Genomic DNA, 21,854 nt, shown 5'->3' with positions numbered 1-21,854 from the left:
TTTCTTATACTCAATCACTACAAGCAAATGGGAACGACAACACAGAGGAAAATAAACAGACAAACTGGAGTCAAATGGAAACATACCACAGCAATCCCTAGTACTGGCTGGACAGAAGTAGTGTTAACACCACCATCAGTAAAAATGGAAAAAGCAAACCAAGACACTACAAAGCGTAGTGGAATGAGTAAATATCTGAATGGAATTGCTAACTAACTAGTCAAGAGATATGGTTTTTCACTATAAAGAAAGAGAGTAATTTTTAAATAATAAATTAAAAAACTGTATATCTTAAAAATGGAATCCTTAAGCTTCAATTTTTGACCAACTAAATTAGCTCAAAATCCATGTGATTTAAACAAGTCTAACAAAATGAAAATACAGAACTCTACACAATGGTTGGATTTCACAATTCTAACCAAACCATCACATTATGATTCACACAACAGCTAAAACACATTAACATTTAAGTAAATTAAGCCTTTACTAATATTCAAGTTCACATTCAATCACAAAAACTGACAGGAGGAACAGAACAGTCTGTGTTTGAAACAATAAGTGTGCTTCTTGACTTGGGTATGTAACACCAAAAGTAAAACCCAAAGCCTGTCTATTGTGGCACAGTTAAAAACTGTACTCTTCATTGGCGTCCGCTTCACTAATTTACCATTTTCCACAACATGTCCACAACCCACACCATATGAATGCATCAAATATTGGTAATTCAAAGTTTATTACCTTAAGATAAAATGATACATTGTCTGCATTGCTTTTTAAATTGTAACTTAGAGATGCCATGTACCTTGATTTTAAAAACATAATGCAAAACATTAACTCAAAATTATATTTTTTCAACTCAAGTGCTTGGTTTTGTTTTGTTTGTTTTTGGTTTTTTTAAGTATATATATTTGATATTCTACATATCACTTAACTCTGAATAGTTGATTTCACGAACATTGAAGTAGCACAGGTTTCAGGCATTACATAGACAAGTGCTGCCACCTCGTGGTGCAATGGATTTAAGCATCACCAACGCGGCTCTAAATATACTTAACATCCAGTTACTCACGTGAGCTCCATTGACACTAAGATGATTTCATCATTCTGCAGAAGCATTCAGGTGAGAAATGAACACTAATCTAGCCAAGCCACATGATTCATGTGGGCTATTTCCACGCTCAAGGCTAAATGCAGTTTTATACGAGCAATTGGTAAAGTGGTATCACTAGGATCCCAAGTTTCAAGTCATGCATGGATTTAAGAGGTTGCAGAATAACCCAGTTCAACTGGACTTCTGCAGTTTCAAATGATGAAATCCACATGTGACTACCTAAATGCTAATTTCCTACATTCATAATATAGCTTTTCTTAAAAGTTTTCTTGAGAAGGAAATTTCCTGATGTCAAAAACTTATTAGAAATTAGGCTACATTGTTACAAATTGGGGTAGCAGATTATTTCCATTGTTTATCATTTTGAATTCTGTGCTAACATTCTTATGAAAGAGTTTCCTTGCAAAAAATCCATAATAATTAGTGTAATTTCTGTGCAGTCCTACGATGTAATGGCTAGTCACCGTAGCCAAGCTAATACAAAACGAAAAAAAAGGAAAACAGAAAAAAAGAAACAAAACAGAAAACTGTTCAAGTTTATAGTGTTTTAGCTTTTTCTCAGTTTCCTCAAGAGAAGAAAGGTTCGGTATTTTCCCACGTCCAGAACAAGAGATCTGACTAGAGAACACGGTAAGAATTTCATGACTGAATGTTGAACCTGACCTTCAAAATTATTTTGCTTGGATGAGCATGGAACTCAAAAGTTGGGTCCAGCAGTTATAAGGTGAAAACTACCCACTAAGACTTAGATTAAGGAGACTCGGGCAATCGAATTGACAAGATACCATTTGAAGTTTTGTTCATTTGCTTGGTTGCATTGATCCTTACTTGCATTTCAAGAAGCTGGAATTCCAATTCAAAAGACAGGGAGTGGCAATTCCCCAATAATCTGTGCTTCTGCACTGTTCTGTTCCTAGCTGTTATAAAATAAAGATAATAAAATACTTTATTATAATTTTATTCAACAATTATTGTATTTCTTCTATTAGTGATATTTAAAGTACTCACAGATACCACCCATCATATAAATAAAGAAGTCAAATTTAACTCATTAAAGAGACCCAAACAACTAACTTCACTGTAGTCTTTAACTTTCCCAGTAAGCAAAGTACCATATTTACTCAGAAACTATTTTTTCTCTATTGACAATTCTATTGTATTTCAAAATAATTCTTTCTGCTAACGTTGAAAGCAGAATTACAACATGCATTTGCAAATGTAACGAACTGAAACAGTATGCTCAGGATAGCACCAGTAAAGGGCACAAAAATGCTTACTTTTTTCCACTGTTTTCTTGGAATGACTTGTGAACTGAAGACCAGTAAATTTCATTAAAAATGAGAGATCTGTTTCTAGACTTTCCAGCTCAGCTTTCAGGTCTGATGGAAATTCATGTCCTCCAGATCGTCTCTGAAATTCTTTCTGGAATGAATTACTAGGATTGAAAAATAAAAATCAAAAAGACAAAAGACCCAGACATAAGAACATGTTTTGTCATCAATACAACACCACCATTAAATAAAAGGCATTTGTAATGGGATCTGATTATTTTCAGAACAAGATCAGCCAAATTTCAGTTGCATCATAATTACTAGGAACAGTAAACTATTCTAACTTGCATAAATACTTCATGTTCACTGCCAGGCAGAGACAGCCTTCATTATTAGCCTTGAGATGCAAGTAGCCATTCTGAGGAATGTACAACAAAAAAGAGCTATGATGCCTTTACTCATCTAAATTACTTATTTTTTCTACAGAGTGTACATTGACTATAGAATATCAGTTAAATAGTGGAAATTAAAAGCTCTAACATAGCACTTCTTTAGCACATAACTAGTCACACCAGTACATGTCCCCAGTTTTTTAATTAAGTAAAAATGTGGAGCTGTTTCACAGTGCATAATGGAAAACACAGCCTTTGCAGTCAACTTTGCAGGGCTCACACAGTAACACAGCTGTTATCATGCTCTGATAACTTCAACTGCCTTTATTTGGGGAAGGCAGAGGTTGGGGGAATGTTGGAAGAAGAGCAAAAAAACCAAAATCCCCCAAAACACAAACTAGCAACAGAAGGCAGTAAAAAAATATCAACTATTCATTATTTGTAATTTTTTACCATATATAGCTCACGTCCTAAACAAGATCAGCACTTTAAGAATAATAAAGTCCCAACATAGAGGCAAAAGCTTACCCTAAACAATTTTGATAAATAAACACTATGAATCCAACATATAAAAAAAGGCATACATTGACATTAATATCTCCTCTTCAGAAAATGAGATGGATTCTTGTTGGTTAGCTTCATACTTTTCAGCCAATAGCTTAATTTCTTCTTCCAGTGACTGGATTTCATCTTTGTAAGCTTGGCAAAGGCTGCTGTCCATTTCTCAGAATCAACGTTACTACATAAAACAAGAACAGTATTTTTCTTAGATCAAATAAAAAAATAAAACCATTTTCAAAATAAATTATTTTTAACCAAGGAATTAATATAAGAAATAAAAATACGACATTAGGCAATTGTTTCTCCTACCCCCCTACTTAAAATGGCAGTTCTGTTTTATGACTTCTGAAAACTGAAGAATTGTTATGCACAACTTTTAAATATCCCAGGTACCTTTGACAAGTATAATAATTAATACCTCTGTAAAGAATTCTTAAACGTCAAATGCTGCTATTTGCTACAGAAGATTAACATATAAACCTTAGACCATAGAAAGTCCACTTAGAAAGACACTGGTCTGCAAGTAGACACCACAAGAGCAGAAAAGTCACATTTTTCCATAATTCTATATGCAACAAAGCTTTCTAAGAAACATGATAGCTAACAATTTCCTCCAGGAGTGTAACCAGCTATTTTACATTTGCTGTAATAGAACAACAAGCTGTTCTGCAGGTAAAAGGCAAAGAAACTGAATCCAGCTTTGAGCAATTCACCTGACAATCCACCTGATTAAATGATGCACAGCTGCTCCTAACACAGTAACATAATATGCCTTTCAAGTAAACAGCAGTAAATAGACAGAAAGGAAAAAAAAAGTGTTTTGCAAATAATTCAAAATAAACAAACATCAATTTTACAAAAAAATAAAATCTGACATTCAGCCTAGACATGGCACATTCAAAGGACTGTGGACAATGTTATGCAGCTCAATACTGATGTATTAATACTTACAACTAGAAAAAAAATCTAGTTTTACATGTTTTTAAACAATCCCTACTGTACTTGCAAGATCCACATTAACGTGGTTCAATAAAAAAGGATGAAAGGGATGGGGAGGAAATAGACTTTTGTTAGTTAATTTCATAACAACATTCAAAACACATTTTGCAACAAAAACTTATTTAGTGAATAAAGAAAGCACATGCAATTGAAGAATCACTGAGATTGTACCTACTCGTTACTTCCTCTGAAATTTTAAAGCAATCTTATGCAACATATGTCAACAAACAAGATCAGCAGGGACAAGAAACAGAAGCTCTCAGCTTTCAATGCACACCATTAGGTTTGCTTGTTTTCATTTGTTTGTTTTTGATCTGGATACACTGCAGGAAGTTTTGGTCATAACACAGAGTAGGTATAGTGGAAAAAACAAACAAACAAAACAACAACAAACATCCACACATGACAATAACCAGAACTCCATTCTAGGTTTTTAGCTAATTCCTCTTTGAACAACTGGCTGTTTTGAAAACAGTAACAGAGCAGATATTCTGCTTACAGCTGTTTTAACTCAAGTGATTTTACTAGAATACAGAAGACTCAAAGACTAGTTATAACTTCAAAGACCATTACCTCCAGAAAAAAGTACCCACACATTCTATTAAATAAAACACAACTTTAACAACTGTCATTTCTCGTCACTGTAAGCATACACAGACGTATCTATTCATGCATTAATGGTAAATATTTCACATTTCTACATACCTGCCAGTATACACGCCTATGCACTTGCTTTCAAACTGCCACAAGAGCTGGGAAAATCGTTCAAGAGTTTGTGAGAAACGAGCTGGTGGGGTTCTGCGTGCCGCTGCTTTCCTTGCACTCTCCAAACCTCACAGGTGACGGCTGGAAACACCTCAGACGAGCCGCTGCTTCCCAGCCCGTCCCAAAACACGGGCTGAGACTCACAGGTGCCGGAGATTGCCCGGGCGGCTCAACGCACGCCCAAGGAGAGCAGCTGCAGCCCCCTCCGACCCCAGAGCCCCAGCAAGCGGAGGGGTCCCCACAAACCCGACGCCCCGAGCCCGGCGCTGAGGAGACCGGAGCCCCGCGCTGAGGGGAGAGACGCCGCGCGCGCCCCGCGCCGAGAGGAGAAACAGCAACTCACGCTCGCGCCCTGAGCCTTCGAACTGCGCGCCCAACCAGCCCGCTGCGGGCCTGGGCGCTACCACAGTGCTCCCCGAGCAGGGGACGCCGGCTGTGCCTTCATTCCTCTCTGGGAAAAAATGACAACCATCTTTCAAGCGGCTCTATAAGTCATTATTTGCTACTCATAGCAAAATCATTATTTGGTTAGATGTTTCTTTTTTTTTTTTGCTAACATCTCGCAGAAACCCCCCCTACTTTTTTTCCCGGTTAGTTGCGCCCGAACCGTCCGCGGTCACACGACCCAGCCCATGTGTTCCCCTCACATCTGACCTGTCGGAAACAGGAAACCGGAGAGAGACAATGAGCATCCAGCGGCCCCAGGAGGCGGAACCCAGGGAGCGCTGTGAAGGGATGCTGGGGGGACGATAAATTGAGTTGCGCTAGGAGGCTCGCGCATGGAGGCGGTGAGAGAGCGGCGTGGTCGTGAGGGCTGCGAGGTGGCGGGTCCTGGGGTGCTCCTGGGCCTTTGGCTGGGACTTGGGCCTCGCTCTCTCCTAGGAGGCAGGAGTTGTGTGTGGGGTGGCTCGCGCCCCTTTTTTTTCCCTCCGCTTTGCTCGCCCCTGTCCCTGTGTCTGTTCCCCCCCCACTCAGAAAATCCCTAGCGAGGTCATACCGGTAAGAGCTGTTGTCAGTGCCGTGCACCCACTCACAGGCTCCGAGGCTTAAAAAGAACCCGAAACCTAAACCCTGGTTACGTACAGTAACGCTGTTTAGTGGCACTGAAGCAGAGCACGTTATAATAATGTAAAGCAAAGGGGCCCTCTTCCCAAAAAGTTCTTTGTGGAGGACCTATGATGGAATGATTTGTTCCTTAATTTTCTGTTATGGTTACATTAATCTGTACAGTGTGTTAGGAAGCTGTTACTGCTTTCTTACAGAAACACAGAGTGTGTGTTACGGGTGGGACAGTTTGACTCTTCAACATGGAGAAGAAACCGGTCTCAAAACGCTTATATGTTGGAGGGCTTGGCCATACGGTTTCTAAGGCTGAACTGCAAGAAAGATTTGGCGAGTTTGGGGATGTTTTGGATGCAGAGATTATTACCAGAAAAGATGATCAAGGTAACAGTTTTGCATTATCCTTTAAAAGTTAATTGTTTTTCAATGTGTTATGTGCAATGCTGTGTGCTTTTGCTGCAGAGACACTTTATTTTCAGGAAATAGCTTAATTTTCAGTTTTAAAGGAAACACTGAAATGACAGAAATTAACTGAATGTTTATCATTTATCAGGGAACCCCGTGAAAACTTTTGCTTACATCAGTGTCAGCATTTCTGATGCACATCTTAGAAAGTGTAAGTATTTTTTTTTTTTCTTTAAGTAATTTATGTTTTTGAGCCAAATTGGGGTGTGGTCAAGATAGACCCTGTTTGATTCTGTTGTCATATTAATTTTCTTTAAGCTGCAGTTTTATGGAAGGTGGTTTACTGGAGTTTTCAGTAAATAGGTGTCAGTACATTAAGAAGATTAGTTGTGACTGAAATAAGCAAGTAATGAGTTTGTTCTAACCCTTTTATGAAAAGATGTAGGAAATTAGCTTTGAACACTTTCATCAGGTCCGTAAAACATTAGAAGTGACTTGACATGAGAGGAAACCCAAAGCAGAGTTTACGTAAAGCATGCTTCTGTTAAAGCAATTTTGCAAATCCCAAAATGGTTGGATTACAAAACTACTGGCAGTGTTATAATACCACCTGTGTATTGTGTAGCAGCAAAATGACAGGTGAAGGTATCTGTACCTGAAGAGAGGGGTTGGTAATGTGTCCTTTTACCCAGGGAATGCTGCCATTAGGAATAGGAAAGCTGAAGTACGAAAGTTCTTGTGTAGAGAAGGACCTATCCAACAGTACTGTAAAAAAACTTCAGAGTACGTGTATCCGAATTTTGAGCTTTGAATTTGAACTGAACCAGACAGACTTGAATGACTCTTTTGAAGTCAGAACTTTAATTTTGGATTAATACCTTTTTGTTTAAGATTTGGGTATTAGACCTTTCAAACACAAACTTCAGTGAGTAATGAAGTGCTAAAGAAACTTCAGTCTATCTTAGAAGGAGGTGTAGTTAGGTCTAATGTGTATTTTTTTACATAGAAAATACTCATTTTCCATTTCCTTGTTTTATAGGCATGTCAATTTTAAATAAATCTAAATGGAAAGGAGGGACACTGCAAATTGAGTTGGCCAAAGAAAGCTTTTTGCACAGGTAAAAATTAGCAAACAAATTGTGTTGCTAAAGTTACCCTTTTCTGTTTGATAGCATTCTGCCTGTGCTTTCATCTGCTACGCTCTTATTCTTTCTAGTTTTTGTTTACATTTGTGGACTTGATGCATATTAGATACTGCAACGTGTTGTGCATCCTTATTCCCTTAAAGCAGATGTGTGAAACTCATTTTCACTGGGTGCCACATCAGCCTCGCGGTTGCCTTCAAAGGGCCAAATGTAATTTTAGGATTGTATAAATGTAACTACAACCGCAAGACTGACGTGGCCTCCGGTGAAAATGAGTTTGACACCCCTGCCTTAAAGGTAGCACATCTGTTAATTTCCTGAAGTTGTGAATGGTTACTGCTCTGTGGGAGAGAATCATAGAATGTCCTGAGTTGGAAGGGGTGCACAAGGATCATTGAGGGTCACTGCCAGCTCTAATTTAGCACACATGCAGACCTTTTTTCACATATGTTGTACTTTTTGGTACAGGCTCACCGTGGAGAGGGAGGAGGCAAAGCTACAGAAAGAAAAACCACCAAGAAATGACAAAACATGTCTGTTAGACTCACTGAAAAAGGCTGGAGTTGTAGACTTTCACATGAAAGCAGTACCAGGTACAGAGGTGCCAGACCATAAGGTATGGTGGGGTAGGCAGACAGAGAATGAAATCAAAAGCCAGAATCAGGCACAAGCTTATTACAGCTAAATTTATGTCAAACCGGTACTTATATTAAGTGTGACAGTGCAACTTGTGAAAAGTAGTGTATAAAATACCTTATGTGCAGACATGTGGAATGTTCCTGTCCTTCTTTGTGATGACTAAAAATGGTACTGTCCTGTCTGTCATATTAAATTAGTAAGTGCTCTGTTACTCATCTATGTCAGGAATATCTTTGTGTCACCCTTAAAAGCATGTAAAGAGAATGTGTCTTATTTTTATACAGCATATAACTTTTTGATGGCTGGGTTGTCAGGAACTAACCTCTGTGCTTCAGCACGTTCAGGATTAGGGTCTGCACGTGCTTATAAAGTAAGATTTAGAATAAAATCATCGAACGTGAACATTTAGGCCAGAAAAATTACACTTACTGCAAAGTTTTCAAAATCATTTCTGAGGCACGATGTGTTTTTGGAGAGTGTGTGGGGATTTTTTTTTTTTTTTTTTTTTTTAGTGTGAAAGGGGAAAAGGGCAAAAGAATAATGATCCTGTCTGCATAGTTATCACTGTTAATTCATAAACCAGAACCCTCATGTTAAAAATAGTGCTTGTAAAGAAATTCAGTTCTTTATTGTCACTTTTTATTTGCAGGTTGTAAAAATTTGGTTGGTTGGTTTTGGTTTGTTCTTTTTTTGAGAAGGAAGCTAAGTTGCACATTACAAATATATCTCATTTAAGAGTAAACAAAAAAAGAATGAGTCAGAGATGGTTCCTTATTAGTGTTTGTTATCAAAGAGTATACATATTGGTTTATTCCAGGGTTACTTCCATTCCCTTTTTAACACTGATTGTTTTTGCTTTCTTTTAGAAATGGATTGTTGGTAAATTCGGTCGAGTCTTGCCTGTCCTGCACCTTAGGAGTCAACAAAAAAATAAAATATCCTTTTCTTATTGCTTGGGCAAAGGCATAATTCCCTTTTTTCTTTCGGCATATGGGGAAACATTTGCTTAACAGTCTTGAATATTGATTACTACATCACACTTGATTTATTGAATTCCTTAAGTAAATCTTGCAGTAAGTTTGTGTGATCTGAGAATTTTTGTAGACTGCAAGTCCGTTACTTAAAGGCTGATGATGGTGATGTTGAAAAGGACTCTTTGTTGTCCTTTCATGTAGAATTTAGCCTCTTCATAAAGACTGGAAGTCTGCTTGCTGAAAGAATTGTGGTGTTTTAATTCCTTAACTCAGACTAACATTGTGAAGTACGACCCATCAAAATACTGCCATAACCTTAGGAAGCTGGAGCAAGACTTGACAGATGTGGTTCCTATATCTGAGCTTACTTGGCACTTGGAAGGAAGAGATGACAGCATAAACAAGAAACGGCAAGGAGAGTTCCCTGTAACTAAGAAGCCACCTAAAAAACTGCGGCAGCTGGGCAGCGAGGCTCTGAATGGAGCAGTCGTTCTCCCTTCTGTGTGCCAGTCACCTTCAAAAAACGCAAGCTCATCACAGCTAGATCAAAGATCAAAATCCAGATCCAGTGAGAAGTCTAAAATGCTTCCATTAAGCAGTCTTAATAGCAAAATATCAGGGAGAGGTTTATTGTCAGATAAAAGCAATGTTTCTGGAGTTACAGCTCAAAATAATATGAGTGTTTCTGATAGTGACATTGATTCTGAAGAGGAAATCAGAGCAATGGTAAAGAAAGAGAGAGAAATACAGAAAGGTGAAAGTGAAGAGACTGAAAGTGACCACTTGGAAATTGTTGGGGATAATTTTGAATTAAAATACAACAGTCACTGGTCCTTAAGCAATCCAAATGCCATAAAGAAAACTATCAAAGGAAGTTACAAAGATAAAGAGACAATGGAATGTGATAATGGTTATGATTCAGCAGATACAGATGAAATCATTGCTGATAGTAAAACTCCAGATCTAAATAGCAAGAAAACTGCAATTTTAGAAGATTCTAAACAGGTGAAGGTAGAAAATAAACAAATATTAAGTAACAAAAAATGTGATTTGGTAAATGACTCCTTACTGAAGACTTTCAATTTGAAAGAAGGAAAAGGGACAATTAAAAAATCCAAAATTGCTGCTTTGCGGAGTAAAGCAGTTAACAGTACAACAAAGTCAAATGATAGTGAAAGCTCTTGTTCAGAGTCTGAGGAAGAGGAGTCTGAAATCAGTTCTGATTATGAATCCATGATGCAAAACTGCTATCGCTTAGACCTTACATTAGATGACTTAAAAGCATTAGCTACTGAAAACACTGGAACGCCAGCAGAAGAATCAGACAGTGCACAGAGTTCTAGTCAGCACAGTGTTGAAGAGAATTCTAAGGCTAATGTTGTAAATAAACCAAAACTTTCTAAATTTCTCTCTGGAGTGAAAAAATGTATCTGTCCTGAAGATATAGTTGCTGCCATTTTAGCAGGGGAGGAGAATGCTGATGAAGAAAGCTCCAAGGGACAAAATAATTCGTGTTTGAAATATCAGCCCTTCAGAGGAATAGGGTCCCTTTGTGAAAAGGAGTTACCTAAGGACAGCACTGGGTTAAAGAAGACAGCTGGAGAGAATTTAGGTCTTGAAGCTTGTATTTCTTATGGTGGGGAGAAGTCATCTAAAGGACAGCCTAAGAACCATCCATTGTCTTCACTTGAAGACAGCAGTAAAAAGAGACAAAATATGCGTTGCAAACAGCATAGGGAATTATCAACAGAGGCTGCCTCCTTGGCAGGTGAGAGTGATCAGCCCATTTCCCAGCCACGTTTGCAAGGAAAGAACAAAAATGTGAAATCTTTGCAAGAAGACCAAAATTCAGAGCGTGGAGCTGTTCCCAGTACCGATGACAGTGAAGATGAGAGCAGTGATGTGGATAGTAACATTGCAGTGTCACAGAAACGTGTTAAAAGACAACTGAAAAGCCCAAAAATACTTTCAAAAAAAATGAAGAGGGATGTAAGCAATGAAAATCCAGAATGTGGAACTAATAAATATGAGAATGGGAAGAGAAAGCTTTTGGAAAATAAGGAATTTTGTCTTCGTGCTACTGCTTCAGAGGAACCTAATACAAAAAAGAGACAGTTGCAGGATAACGAGAGGCGGCTGGCAGCTCTAGAAGAGAGACAGAAAGAGAGAGAATTACAGAAGAAACTCATTCAAGGAGCTCTTTCAAATCTGGTAATCACACTCACAACTTCTATCTGAATAGTATGCAGTAAAAGAAAAAGAGAAATTAATATATGCGATTTAAGATATTTTAAAATCGTATTCTGGAATTTCTGGTTACATTGCTAGTTTTCTTTTGAGTGTATACAAAATGATGGTTACCTAATTTCTGAAATGTCTTGAGAGTTGCAAGAGGAACAGCAGAATCCTCCCTTTGTGTCATGGAAATGTCTTATATTTATGTATGACTAGCATGTATTTGCTATGTTTGACTTGACAGTTTCACTCTTACATAGGACAGCCAGCCAGCAGGAAAACATAAACACGTCATATTCAATTCAGATGTGGAAAGTGAAGCTGAACTAGATGAGATGTTGAAGAAAGATGCGAGTTTGGGAAATACGCGTGAAGAAGTAAGTGTCATTGGGAAAAAGTCCGGTATTCTGTCAGGTAATTCCATATCAATATGGCTATGTCTTTTATTCTGAAGGTGATTTTTCATAGTGAAGTGACAGAAAAATGTAGATAAGGTTTGAATTAATATGAGAGATTCACCTATTTTTGCTAACATGAAACAGGTCTCAAAGAACTTAATCATTCATCCGATAAAGCTGGAGAATTTGGAGGATTTGTAAGGAGATTGAGATATATATGAAAGAATATGCTAAAGGAAAAATAATGTTTAAGTTATAGTGCTTATGCATAATTAGTTTTGAAATTTTTCTGCTATTAATCAAAGGAAGGGGAAGGGATCTGGCTCAAGTAGTATAGGACTCTGTTCTTTCCAATGCTGAGGACAAAGAATCCCCTATTAACACAGTGTCCTGTTTTTAAAGTGAGGTCGGGGTCCAGAGGAGTAGTGTGGGATTTCATTTTTACACTTTACCTAATTGAGACCTTATTTAGCCAACTCCTCGGGATTTTACTGCCATACTTTCAACACAATTAAGTACTTTCCTGAAATAGGACTTCCTGTATCATCACATTGTTTAGTCGCATCTCTGCTAAAGCTTTAAACCATTTGGTTTCCTTTAGTTTGTTTGTTTTTCTTCGTGAATGCATTAAGATTAGGACCATTCTTACTATTCAAATAAAACCTTCTCTCACTTTTTCTGACACTTAGCATGTTTTTCACATATATATTTGTTACCTTGTCTTTAGAATCCCTGCTGTGTCTTTTTTATTTTCTTTAAAATAACCTCTAATTCCATGAAAAATATGTTTTGAAGCCATGGAGTGCTTACCTTTTGTAATCATCGATATTTATCAACTGACTTAAACTATGCAGTAGACTTTAGACCAGAAATGAGGCTTGCTCAGAAAGGGTATAATTAGACATTGATATTTTTTAATTGAAAACTTATCTCCCTTGACATAAGCAGAAAGTTGGGGTTTTATACCCAACTCTGATATTTTAAAACCTGAGTTACTCTTTACGTGGATATTTTGCTGATGTTAAAATTTAATAGTCCTATAAAACAGGATTGTTAAAGGTGTGTATTCAACATAAGATTTGAAGCGCATGGATCAGCAAGTGAGCTGGTTGTTCTTGAAATCAGATAAACTTTTTCAAATAAACTTTTTTTATGTGCTTTCCAGTTTATAGTGATTTATTTTCTCCAACTTACTTGAACAGCTGCTTTTCTCTATTTTTTTTTTTTTAACAAAGGTTGAATCTGCTCCTAAAGTTTCAGGAAAACTGTTTGAAAGCAGTGAGGATGAGCAAGATGATACAGACGATGAGAGATTCAAAATTAAGCCCCAGTTTGAAGGCAAAGCTGGTCAAAAAGTAAGTGCAATTTAGTGTTCTTCTAAGCCTCCATAACACAACTCAAGATGAATGTAACATGTAGGTTTGTGTATTTGCTGAATATGATTTCAACAAACTTGCAATGGAATTCTCTTTAAAGAAAGCAAGCAGTAGCCATGGAGAAAATAATATGTGTTGGGGAGTGGGAGGAATTTCTATGATGTTGTCATCTTTGAATACAAAGATATTTCTGGAAAAGACATCAAAATATAAAGGTTATTAGTATGTTGCCATAATGATAGTAAACTAAAGTTACTGAATGTTGCTGGTTTTCGTCTCTGGCACTTAATAGGATCTATTTCATTTTGTTTAGCTCTTGAGATTGCAGTCACGGTTTGGGACAGATGAAAGATTTCGCATGGATGCTCGATTCCTGGAAAGTGACAGTGAAGAGGAAGGTAAACCTGCTTGTGTTTCCTGGTCAATGATAGTAAGAGGGCTAGAGCATGGAGCTTTAATTTTGGATGCTTGAAACAAGGGCTAGTTTTGCTTCTTAGATGATTCCTTAAAAAAACCCAACACTGTGGCTGTAGTATATATTGGTAGCTGTGTTTTCTTATATGTGTATGGTGCAGAAGTATTTGAATGAGATGTACTTGGTTGGTAAATCAGTATCTGAAAATATTTTTTTAATATAGGGTGATATCAGAATGAATTCATCCATGTTTTTCACAAAATAAGTGGCAACTTATTGTGATAAACTTTCTGACTACTACATTCATTTGAACTGTAGTCATCCTACAGTCTACAGCTGATTTGGCAGCCTTAGAAAGATTTAAAAAAAAAAAAAGACAAAACAACTTTTTTCAGCAGAAGGCAGAAAAGCTGAAAAAAGCAACAATTTTGAAATGTTTCTTCCCCCCAGCGCAAAATTATTAATCTAGTTTTCAAAATTCAGAATTTATTTCTGAAACTTAAAATTTTGCCTGGTTTTGTTACTGCCTTTGCTTTAGTGTGATGTTTTGTACTGCACCGATCAGTGGCAGAGTAGTTGCACAGTTATGTGATATCAGAAGGGAACAGGTGAAATAACTGATCTGATTTTCTCATGAAATAAATGCCCATGACATTTCTAAACAAAGTTTTTACAGTGCAAGGAATAACGCCTCTAGATTTTAATAAAAAGGAAGTGATGTCTTGTTATCTGTGAGCTCTTGTAGTATTAATGATGTATATCGAATGTTACAGGCTTACTCAGGCCACAGCAAGGAAAAAATAATGTATTTATTTTTCTCCTAGCAGAGACCAACATCTCGAAGGCAGATGAGGAAGAAGAGCTTGCTGCGGAGAAAAAGAAAAACTTGCAAATCCTGGGAAGCCTTTTGAATATCGACCTGGAACAACCTAAGACAACCAAAACAGCCACAAGTGCTAAGAAATTCAAGTATGAATTATCTGTTATCAGAAAAGGAGGAATTTTAGGAAGGGTTAACTTTTGCCAGTGTTTCACAACTAAAATTTCTGCCGAGACTACCGATAAAAGTATTTCCTTCTCTGTTGCGTGCATTTGAATTCAGCCTTTAATGAAGCTTCCCAACCTGAGTGTCCAAATAGATTATACAACTGGTAATTGTCATGATTTTAGGGGAAAAAAATTATTGGATGCCTGCGTTTCTTGTAGAGATTTTGAATGATTGGATAGTTGGTTATGAAAATTAACATTTTAGTAAGTCCTTGCTTATGTAAGATGTATTTCTGTTCTCTGTGGAGACAAACTTAAGTTGGCTAAACAAAGAACCTGTGAGTTGGGCAGCAGCTCAGTGAGTTTGACCCTGCCTTTCCTAGCAGTGAATAAGGTTACTGTGTTTTTTCTGACCTACGAGTCATTAACATCAAACTTCTTTTCCAGTGGAGAATTTTTATTTTTTTCATTTCTCTATATTTCTACTTTTGAAGTATTTCTTTGTTAGCTTAGGAGTTTGTTGTATGTTGCTGTTGAACATGCTCTAGACTTCATTAGAGGATGGTGAGATTGGTTTGAAATGTACTATTTGTTGGAAATAGTGTGACATTTAATTATGCAGTTCAACAGACATTTATCTGTGGACTGCAATGATGGAACTTAGTAGTGTTAAGGGTAATGAAATACTGTGCAATTAGTAAACTTTTACTGGCAGTCACTATTGGAGGTGCAGCAGTTGACTGCCGACTGCCAAATACCATTGTGACTGCTGCACAATTGTTTTTAATTCTATGACTTCTGTACAAATTTTTGTGTATTTTCTAGAGACTAAGCAGAGGGCAAAATAATCGGTGCAATGCCAGAGGTTATCTTGGGAAAATTTTGTGAATTATGGTGTTCTCTAATATCGAGTGACTGATCTAGTATGTAGCCTTTTAAAAGCATTAATCCCGTAAGCATTAATTCAGGGAGAGGAGGGTAAATAAGTGATTACCCTCCTGCATTACCATAAGGCAGTGTGGGCTTTGCTACACTAGTGTTGGGGTCAGTCTACTTCAGGTCATAGACTTTAAGATTTGCAAATCTGTGGGAATAAAAATATTAGCTCTCAACATTTCGTAGAGTGTTCTGGCTGAAAGTTCCCAAAATGTTTAAATTCTGAAAGGTGGGCGTAATGAGGTTGTGTTTGTGTTTCTTGGTTTTTTTCATTGTTTGTTTGTGTTTGGCTTGGTTTTATTCCCTTGGACTGTTTGATTTATGCAACGTTTGGTACTAGAAGTAGTCAATACGGATAGATATATCAGTATGGATAGCCATGCTGATGTAGCTCCTCAAAAGCTGAACAGGTGCAGGTATGAACTTAGTGCATAACACACAACTTGAGGTTCATGTTTTATATCAAGTATTACAGTTTGATCAAAGCCACTTCTGTTCCTAATTTTTCTTGACCTGGACGCTGACTAGCAGGTACTTTCTAAATTCCAGATAAGTTTTGGATTGATTTGGACCTTTTTTTAATGAAGGAGTCCATGTGAATTTGAATCTGACTGTAAAGGTTTAGGGTAGCTTTCAGTAGAACATTTAGCAATATCTCATGGTTTTTCTTTTCCTTTCTATGTTTATAGAGATATAAATGCTCTCCGCTATGATCCCACAAGACAGGACCATGCAGTTTTTGAAAAGAAACCAAGTGCTCCAGAAAAAGAGAGGTAATATTACAACTTGGTAACTAAAATTGTGATGCCTCTTCCTGTGGAATGATGGCTATAGCAGAAGACTGAGTTTGAAGCTATACGGACTGCTCTTTTTTTTCTTTAGTTCTCTCTGTTATTGCTAAAATCAAGATATAATCATAATTGTGACCTCTAAAAACACCATGTAATGTCATCTTTTGTTTCTGGTCCATCTACTCTCTGCATGCCATTTTCTGTCTTCCTTTCTCATCTTCATGCTGGCCCTCTGCTTCACGTCATGGACTTTAAGATTTGCAAGTCTGTGAGGAAAAAAATTTCGCTCTTAATAGTTCTTATGCCAGAAAAAAAATTCCGCTAAATATCTTAATTTATGTGCTATCACATATTAAGAGAAAAGTCAGGATGTGGTTAATTATAAAGTAGACTTCTTCCTACCTTTAGAGTCAAACCTTAGATGTTTCCCCACTGCTTACCCTCAAAGGGTGGGTAAATTGGAGGGGGTGAAAATAAATGGGTCAAAAGTCTAAACCAGAAGGATAGTCATGCTGCCCTATAAACATGTTTCTGGCAATAGGGAATACCTTATTACCAGAACCTGGCATTGCTAAGAAAGAAGACAGGGAGAGGAGAAAGAAAAGCGGGGGGGGGGGGGGAATAAAATAAAGAAAAACCAAAATCATTAGTGTGCTTAGGTAAGTTTAGGAAAACATGAATAGCAAGGTTGCCTCTTAGGGAACCTTTCTTTGAAAAATAAATGTGCTGTGTTACTCTTCTTCAACAATCTCATTTCAGTAAAGCTAAAAGGAAGAAGAAGAGGGAAGAGAACGAGAAACCGCCTGAAGTGTCTAAAGAAAGTTATTATCATATTTCTGCTGATTTAAAAGAGTTGTTTGGTTCTTCAAAGAGCAAATCAGAAAAAAATGAAGAAATACCTTGGGACAAAGACGAGGCGGAGGACTCCAACCCACCTGACCATGTTGGGAGTAATGCAGCACAGGAGTCTGGTGGTTTCAAGTTTTGCTTCTTTAAAGACCCGGAGGAGTCGGGCATAAAAGAAGGTAACAGCAGAACAGATATAATAGCACAATTTCTAAGGAGTAGCGTATGTCAGGCGCTATAGAGTAATACGCTGTATAGAAATTCAGAATCTGGAGGATTTTCAGAGGCAAAAGTCAGTAATTATGCAAAGTCATTATGATCATCTCTTATACTTGCCAAGATTGTTGTATGTCAATCAAATTAATTCATGTTTGTATTCCAGGAATTTGGAAAGGGGTGTTTTGTGAAGGAACTATTATTTAATTGATTTGGTTTTTTTTAATTATGATATTATTATAGAGCCCTATGTACTGGAAACAATAAAACCTGTTAAAGTCCCATGGCAAGAAGATCCACGTTTCCAAGACAGCAGTTCTGAGGGTGATGATGATGAACCAGAGGCACCGGAAAATGAAGGGGACAAAGAAATGCAAGTTATATTTGTATTTTTTGTCTGCTTGCTTGTAGTAGTTTGATGCTATGAGAATACTGATAGCAGCACTCAGGTCGTGGAAGACTAATATCTTCATTCTGCATCTCTGAACAATGGAAATTCTTCTTAGGAAACCACGCCTGGATGCACAGAATGTGGGATTCAAAACTCCCAACACCACACTTGATTTGAAGTTGAATAAAACACCTGAGTTTCTAGCTCAGTGCATGAGAACTTAACTGGGCAGTGGGTTTGGCCAAAGTTCAATATATAGTAAGTTTTCTTAATAAATGTTTTTTAATAGAAGGCTATATTTGGTTACTATGGGGTAATGTTCTTCAATGCAGATGATTTCTCTGAAGCATTACAGCTTTTAATGGAATTTGATGGTAACGTTTATGATGCTAAAATTCCTTTGTGTTTGTCTAGGTTTTTCCCTTTACCACAAACAGAAAGTACTAGATTTTTCTTCTTCTCCAAAGACGATGAGCGACTAAGAGGTATAAAAACTTATTTTTCACCCCTTTTTTTAAACTGTTACTGAAATTCAATGAAGAAAAATTCTGCTTGGATATCGATGTTTTGTAGTTAAAACATGGACAAGAGGTTTAAGAAAAAATAAAAAATGCAAATTTCCATAATTACATGTGTGATGAATTGTGGTAGCACATCCCACGAGAAAGTGCTGGTAAAATAAATATTGGACAGCTATCTTGTTTTCCTATTTCCAGATAACTGCCTGAAATATGGCTGGTCTTTTTTTCACTTGAAGTTATACGGACGTTTTGGATCCTTTCAGACGTATGGGATCTTTAACTTAGCAGGCATAAATTTTCTTGGGAGATGTGGGATAATGGTGATGAGGTTTTAATGACACAGATGCTGTTGCAATGCAAGTTCTATTTCAGCGTATTAAGCTGCTGCCTTTCGTTCTCCTTAGTAGGCAAGGCTGTAATACATAATGTTTCTGTTTGAGCCAACCATGGTGTGGGGGCAAGAGCGGAATATGAAGAACAGGACTGTATTGATGTGTTGCTCATGAGATTTACAAACAGCAATATATTCAGAAGTGCTTAACCATGTTAATTTGTTCTTTGTTTTGTGCAGAGGGCCCTAAGTTATTTTGTAGATCAGTAGACCTCAGCGAAGAAAAAGATGGTTGGGAAGACAGACGTAGATTATTGCTTGAGGTGAGTGTTTTAACATCTGTTACTTGGTAACTGCAGCTGAAAGCTCAGTGTGAGGAGGGAACATTGCTGCTTATTTGCTTAATTTGCATTAAAAATTAATTCAAGACCTTTAGAAGGGTTTGAAGCTTTAATTATAAGGGAACTAAAAATTTTTAGTGTAGAAGTGTGTATAACATCATGCTGTGATGTCCAGTCAGGTCAATTACTGAATCTCTGTATTGTACAGGATCAATTACTTCCACTGCATGTAAAAAAAAAAGTATTTGAGAGAAACCAGGTCTATTTAGAAACTTCTCATAATATTATGTTAAAATTTGTTAATTATTATGTTAAATATTATGTTAAAAATTATGTTAAATATTTTCAGGAATGCCGGAAGAAGCATAAAGATGCAAGAAGGAAAGTGAAAGCAAAACAATAAATCTTCCTTATCCTAAAACGTCTCTGACCAGTATATTATTTCTTTGAAGAAGTTGCAGAAAAATGCTACTTGGAAAATTCTACTCTTTCAGAGGTCTAATAGGAAATAATATTGGGGAAGACTGTTCAACTTTGTTTCTAAATAGGAACATGTTTATTGTGTCAATTCAATCTTTGTACCAAGGTTTGATTTATTTTTTTTTTAATATATATTCCCCCCCTATATGGTTTACTTGTGACTTAATGCTTTGCAAGATTTTTGAGAATTTGATGCAGACAGCACAGGGTTATTTTGCTGTGTTCTCAGCCCCCAGTGCTGAACAGGATTGAGAACAAGCAGTAGCTCCGTCTCTGTAAGACAATATAACCTGAATCCTGCCAAATGTAATAGAGATCCTGTTTGAGCTTCCTTTATGAATATTTCCAGACTAGGAGTTTACCAGAAGTTTATGAAAATACGTATGGAACAAGGAAGATTCATGAAATTGATAGATTTGTATTTCTTCACAGAGATGATTTTTATACTTTCTGGTTGAATAACATACATTAATGAATATTAAGGACAAATGTTGCTGGTGTTGTATGCTTGTTGTTGAATGAATGATATTTTTACATGTAAGGTCTTATGTCCTTATGTGTCCTATACGCTGCAGAGGGTCTGCTGGAGCAGAGAGGCTCTGCCGAGCCCAGCCGGTGCCCGCTGTCTGGCTCTGCCCGTCCCCAGCCCCGTGGCACCCCCGTGTTTCGCCTCTCACCAGTGCCCAGGCCAGCACAGCTGTCACACTCCCAGAGGGCCCCGCTGGTCCTCAAGCCGAAGCAGCCTCTGTGGGTGCCCTCGGCAGCGCAGGAGCGGCACAGGAACAGTTGCCAGGGCCTGGAGAAGCAAAGGGGTTCATGGCTCTGCAGACAAAGTGACAGCAGCACAGGCTTGTCCGACAGAGCTCTCACTCGCAGTCCTTCTGCTTTGAGCCCTTGGCGAGACAGAGATCCCACACAGAGCCCCAGGGTGCAGCTTGGGCAACTTTCCCCCTTCCCTCTCTGTGCTCCCGGCCTTGGGGACAAAGGCACTCCATGGCATCGCAGCAGCTGTGCCTGTCACCGAGGTCTGGATATGCATTGTTGTTCTCCCATGATGGCATTCTGATGGAGAAAGGAAAATGGATGAGCCCCTGCTGCCCCAGCATACGGCAGGTGCAGGATGTCCCTGCTCTTCTTTCCCCCCTGTCCTGTTTCCAGTTCCTCCATGAGGCTGAAGCCCAGACTCCACCACTGCTCTCACCCCACACTGGCCGCCCCAGTAGGCCCTGTGCCTGGCTGTGGGGCGGATGCTTTGCTCTGGCCCTGCTCCATCGAGTCATGGCAAATGGCAACAGTGAGTTCCTGAGAAGATTCATCCAAGGACAACTCCCAGGGTTTGCACAGCAGGGCTGATTTCGGTCAGGCCTGCTTGTGGGGGGGATGCCTGAACCTAAGTACTGCCCACCCTGTCACACCTGGTGGAGGCTGCAGTGGACTCAGTGCTGCTTGGTCAGGAACTGTCTCTGCTGCCTGGGCCCTCACCAGAGCCCACAGCCTGGGCTGCCTGCCCCTAGGGGCTCCTCCTGCCCTGGTTACTGCAGCACTGGTGCCAAAGAGCCCCCAGGGACTGATAAAACAGCTGCTTTGGCTGCCATGTAACTAGCCCAGGTATAGTAAGTGTCTGAGGGTAAGTGGCCTCTATTCTGTGTTTCCCTCAGCTTGCTTTTTTCCCTGCACAAGAAATCTGTATATGCCTTCAAGAAGGCGTCTGGCAAGGGAAGGTTTCTATCTTCCCTACCCTACCTGTTCCTTCCTGGACCTTTGCAGAATCTTTCCCTCACAGAAGGATGGGACGCTCAGGTGTGTTAGGAGATGACTGTGAACATTGGTAGGAGTGAATGGTCAGCAATGGAGAGGTTTATGTATGTCTCTTCCACTGAGATTCCCTTGTCATTTATTTTGGGTAAACCAGAGCTTAAATGGCAAATCAATGACTGGCAAAATAGAACACAAAGATGAGATAAGCAAGCTGAAAACTGTCTTGTCTTGAGAGGGACAAGTTAAGAGGATGGCAGATCAAAAAGTGAATAGCCAAAGTACTGAGTAGATGAAGAAGAAAAACTGTATTTTTTTCAGAAGTGTGTTGGTTTGGGTTTTTTTTTTCTCCCTATACCTTCTGAAGTTTGTCTGAGTCATGTTTTCATGTTGGGTGTTTTTCTGTCATCAGAATTCATTTCACATTCTAGAACTTTGAAAACAACAACAAAAAGTTCTTAATCTCATTCTTTGGCAAACATGAAAGGATAAGTTTGTAGGTAACCGGCTT

General features: G+C 38.3%; 2 protein-coding genes across 5 annotated transcripts in view; one reads left to right on the top strand and one right to left on the bottom strand.

Annotated features, from left to right (window-relative positions):
* Positions 1-5,612, bottom strand: part of CENPP (centromere protein P) — a 141,379-nt gene extending 135,767 nt beyond the window's left edge. The window contains exons 1-4 of one of the 2 annotated variants that reach the window (XM_071813044.1): positions 5,040-5,612; positions 3,359-3,513; positions 2,389-2,546; positions 1,940-2,028 (exon numbers count right to left, since the gene is read on the bottom strand). In XM_071813044.1, the coding sequence (XP_071669145.1) occupies positions 1,940-2,028; positions 2,389-2,546; positions 3,359-3,495 (384 nt within the window). In that variant the 5' untranslated portion in view covers positions 3,496-3,513; positions 5,040-5,612. The remainder of the gene's footprint in view (positions 1-1,939; positions 2,029-2,388; positions 2,547-3,358; positions 3,514-5,039) is intronic. The other variant, XM_065845905.2, reaches the window with a different exon arrangement.
* A 140-nt stretch (positions 5,613-5,752) lies between these two features.
* NOL8 (nucleolar protein 8) lies at positions 5,753-20,124 on the top strand. 3 transcript variants are annotated; one of them, XM_065845885.2, is made up of 17 exons: positions 5,753-5,887; positions 6,362-6,545; positions 6,715-6,777; positions 7,606-7,684; positions 8,180-8,327; positions 9,217-9,287; positions 9,606-11,535; positions 11,820-11,936; positions 13,193-13,312; positions 13,647-13,731; positions 14,576-14,717; positions 16,361-16,444; positions 17,222-17,487; positions 17,768-17,897; positions 18,330-18,400; positions 19,008-19,090; positions 19,458-20,124. In XM_065845885.2, the coding sequence occupies exons 2-17, from the start codon at positions 6,407-6,409 to the stop codon at positions 19,509-19,511; spliced, it is 3,582 nt and encodes a 1,193-aa protein (XP_065701957.1). In that variant the 5' UTR covers positions 5,753-5,887; positions 6,362-6,406; the 3' UTR covers positions 19,512-20,124. The 3 variants fall into 3 exon arrangements, with proteins under 3 accessions (XP_065701957.1, XP_065701956.1, XP_071669139.1); XM_065845884.2 differs by having other exon boundaries at positions 14,573-14,717; XM_071813038.1 differs by lacking the exon at positions 5,753-5,887 and adding an exon at positions 5,928-6,098 and having other exon boundaries at positions 14,573-14,717.
* Positions 20,125-21,854: the final 1,730 nt, after the last annotated feature.

This window comes from Patagioenas fasciata, chromosome 10 (assembly GCF_037038585.1).
Source record: "Patagioenas fasciata isolate bPatFas1 chromosome 10, bPatFas1.hap1, whole genome shotgun sequence".
NCBI classification, from domain to species: domain Eukaryota; kingdom Metazoa; phylum Chordata; class Aves; order Columbiformes; family Columbidae; genus Patagioenas; species Patagioenas fasciata.
Note: the sequence above shows the minus strand (reverse complement) of the source record. Positions and strands in the feature narration are given on the sequence as shown.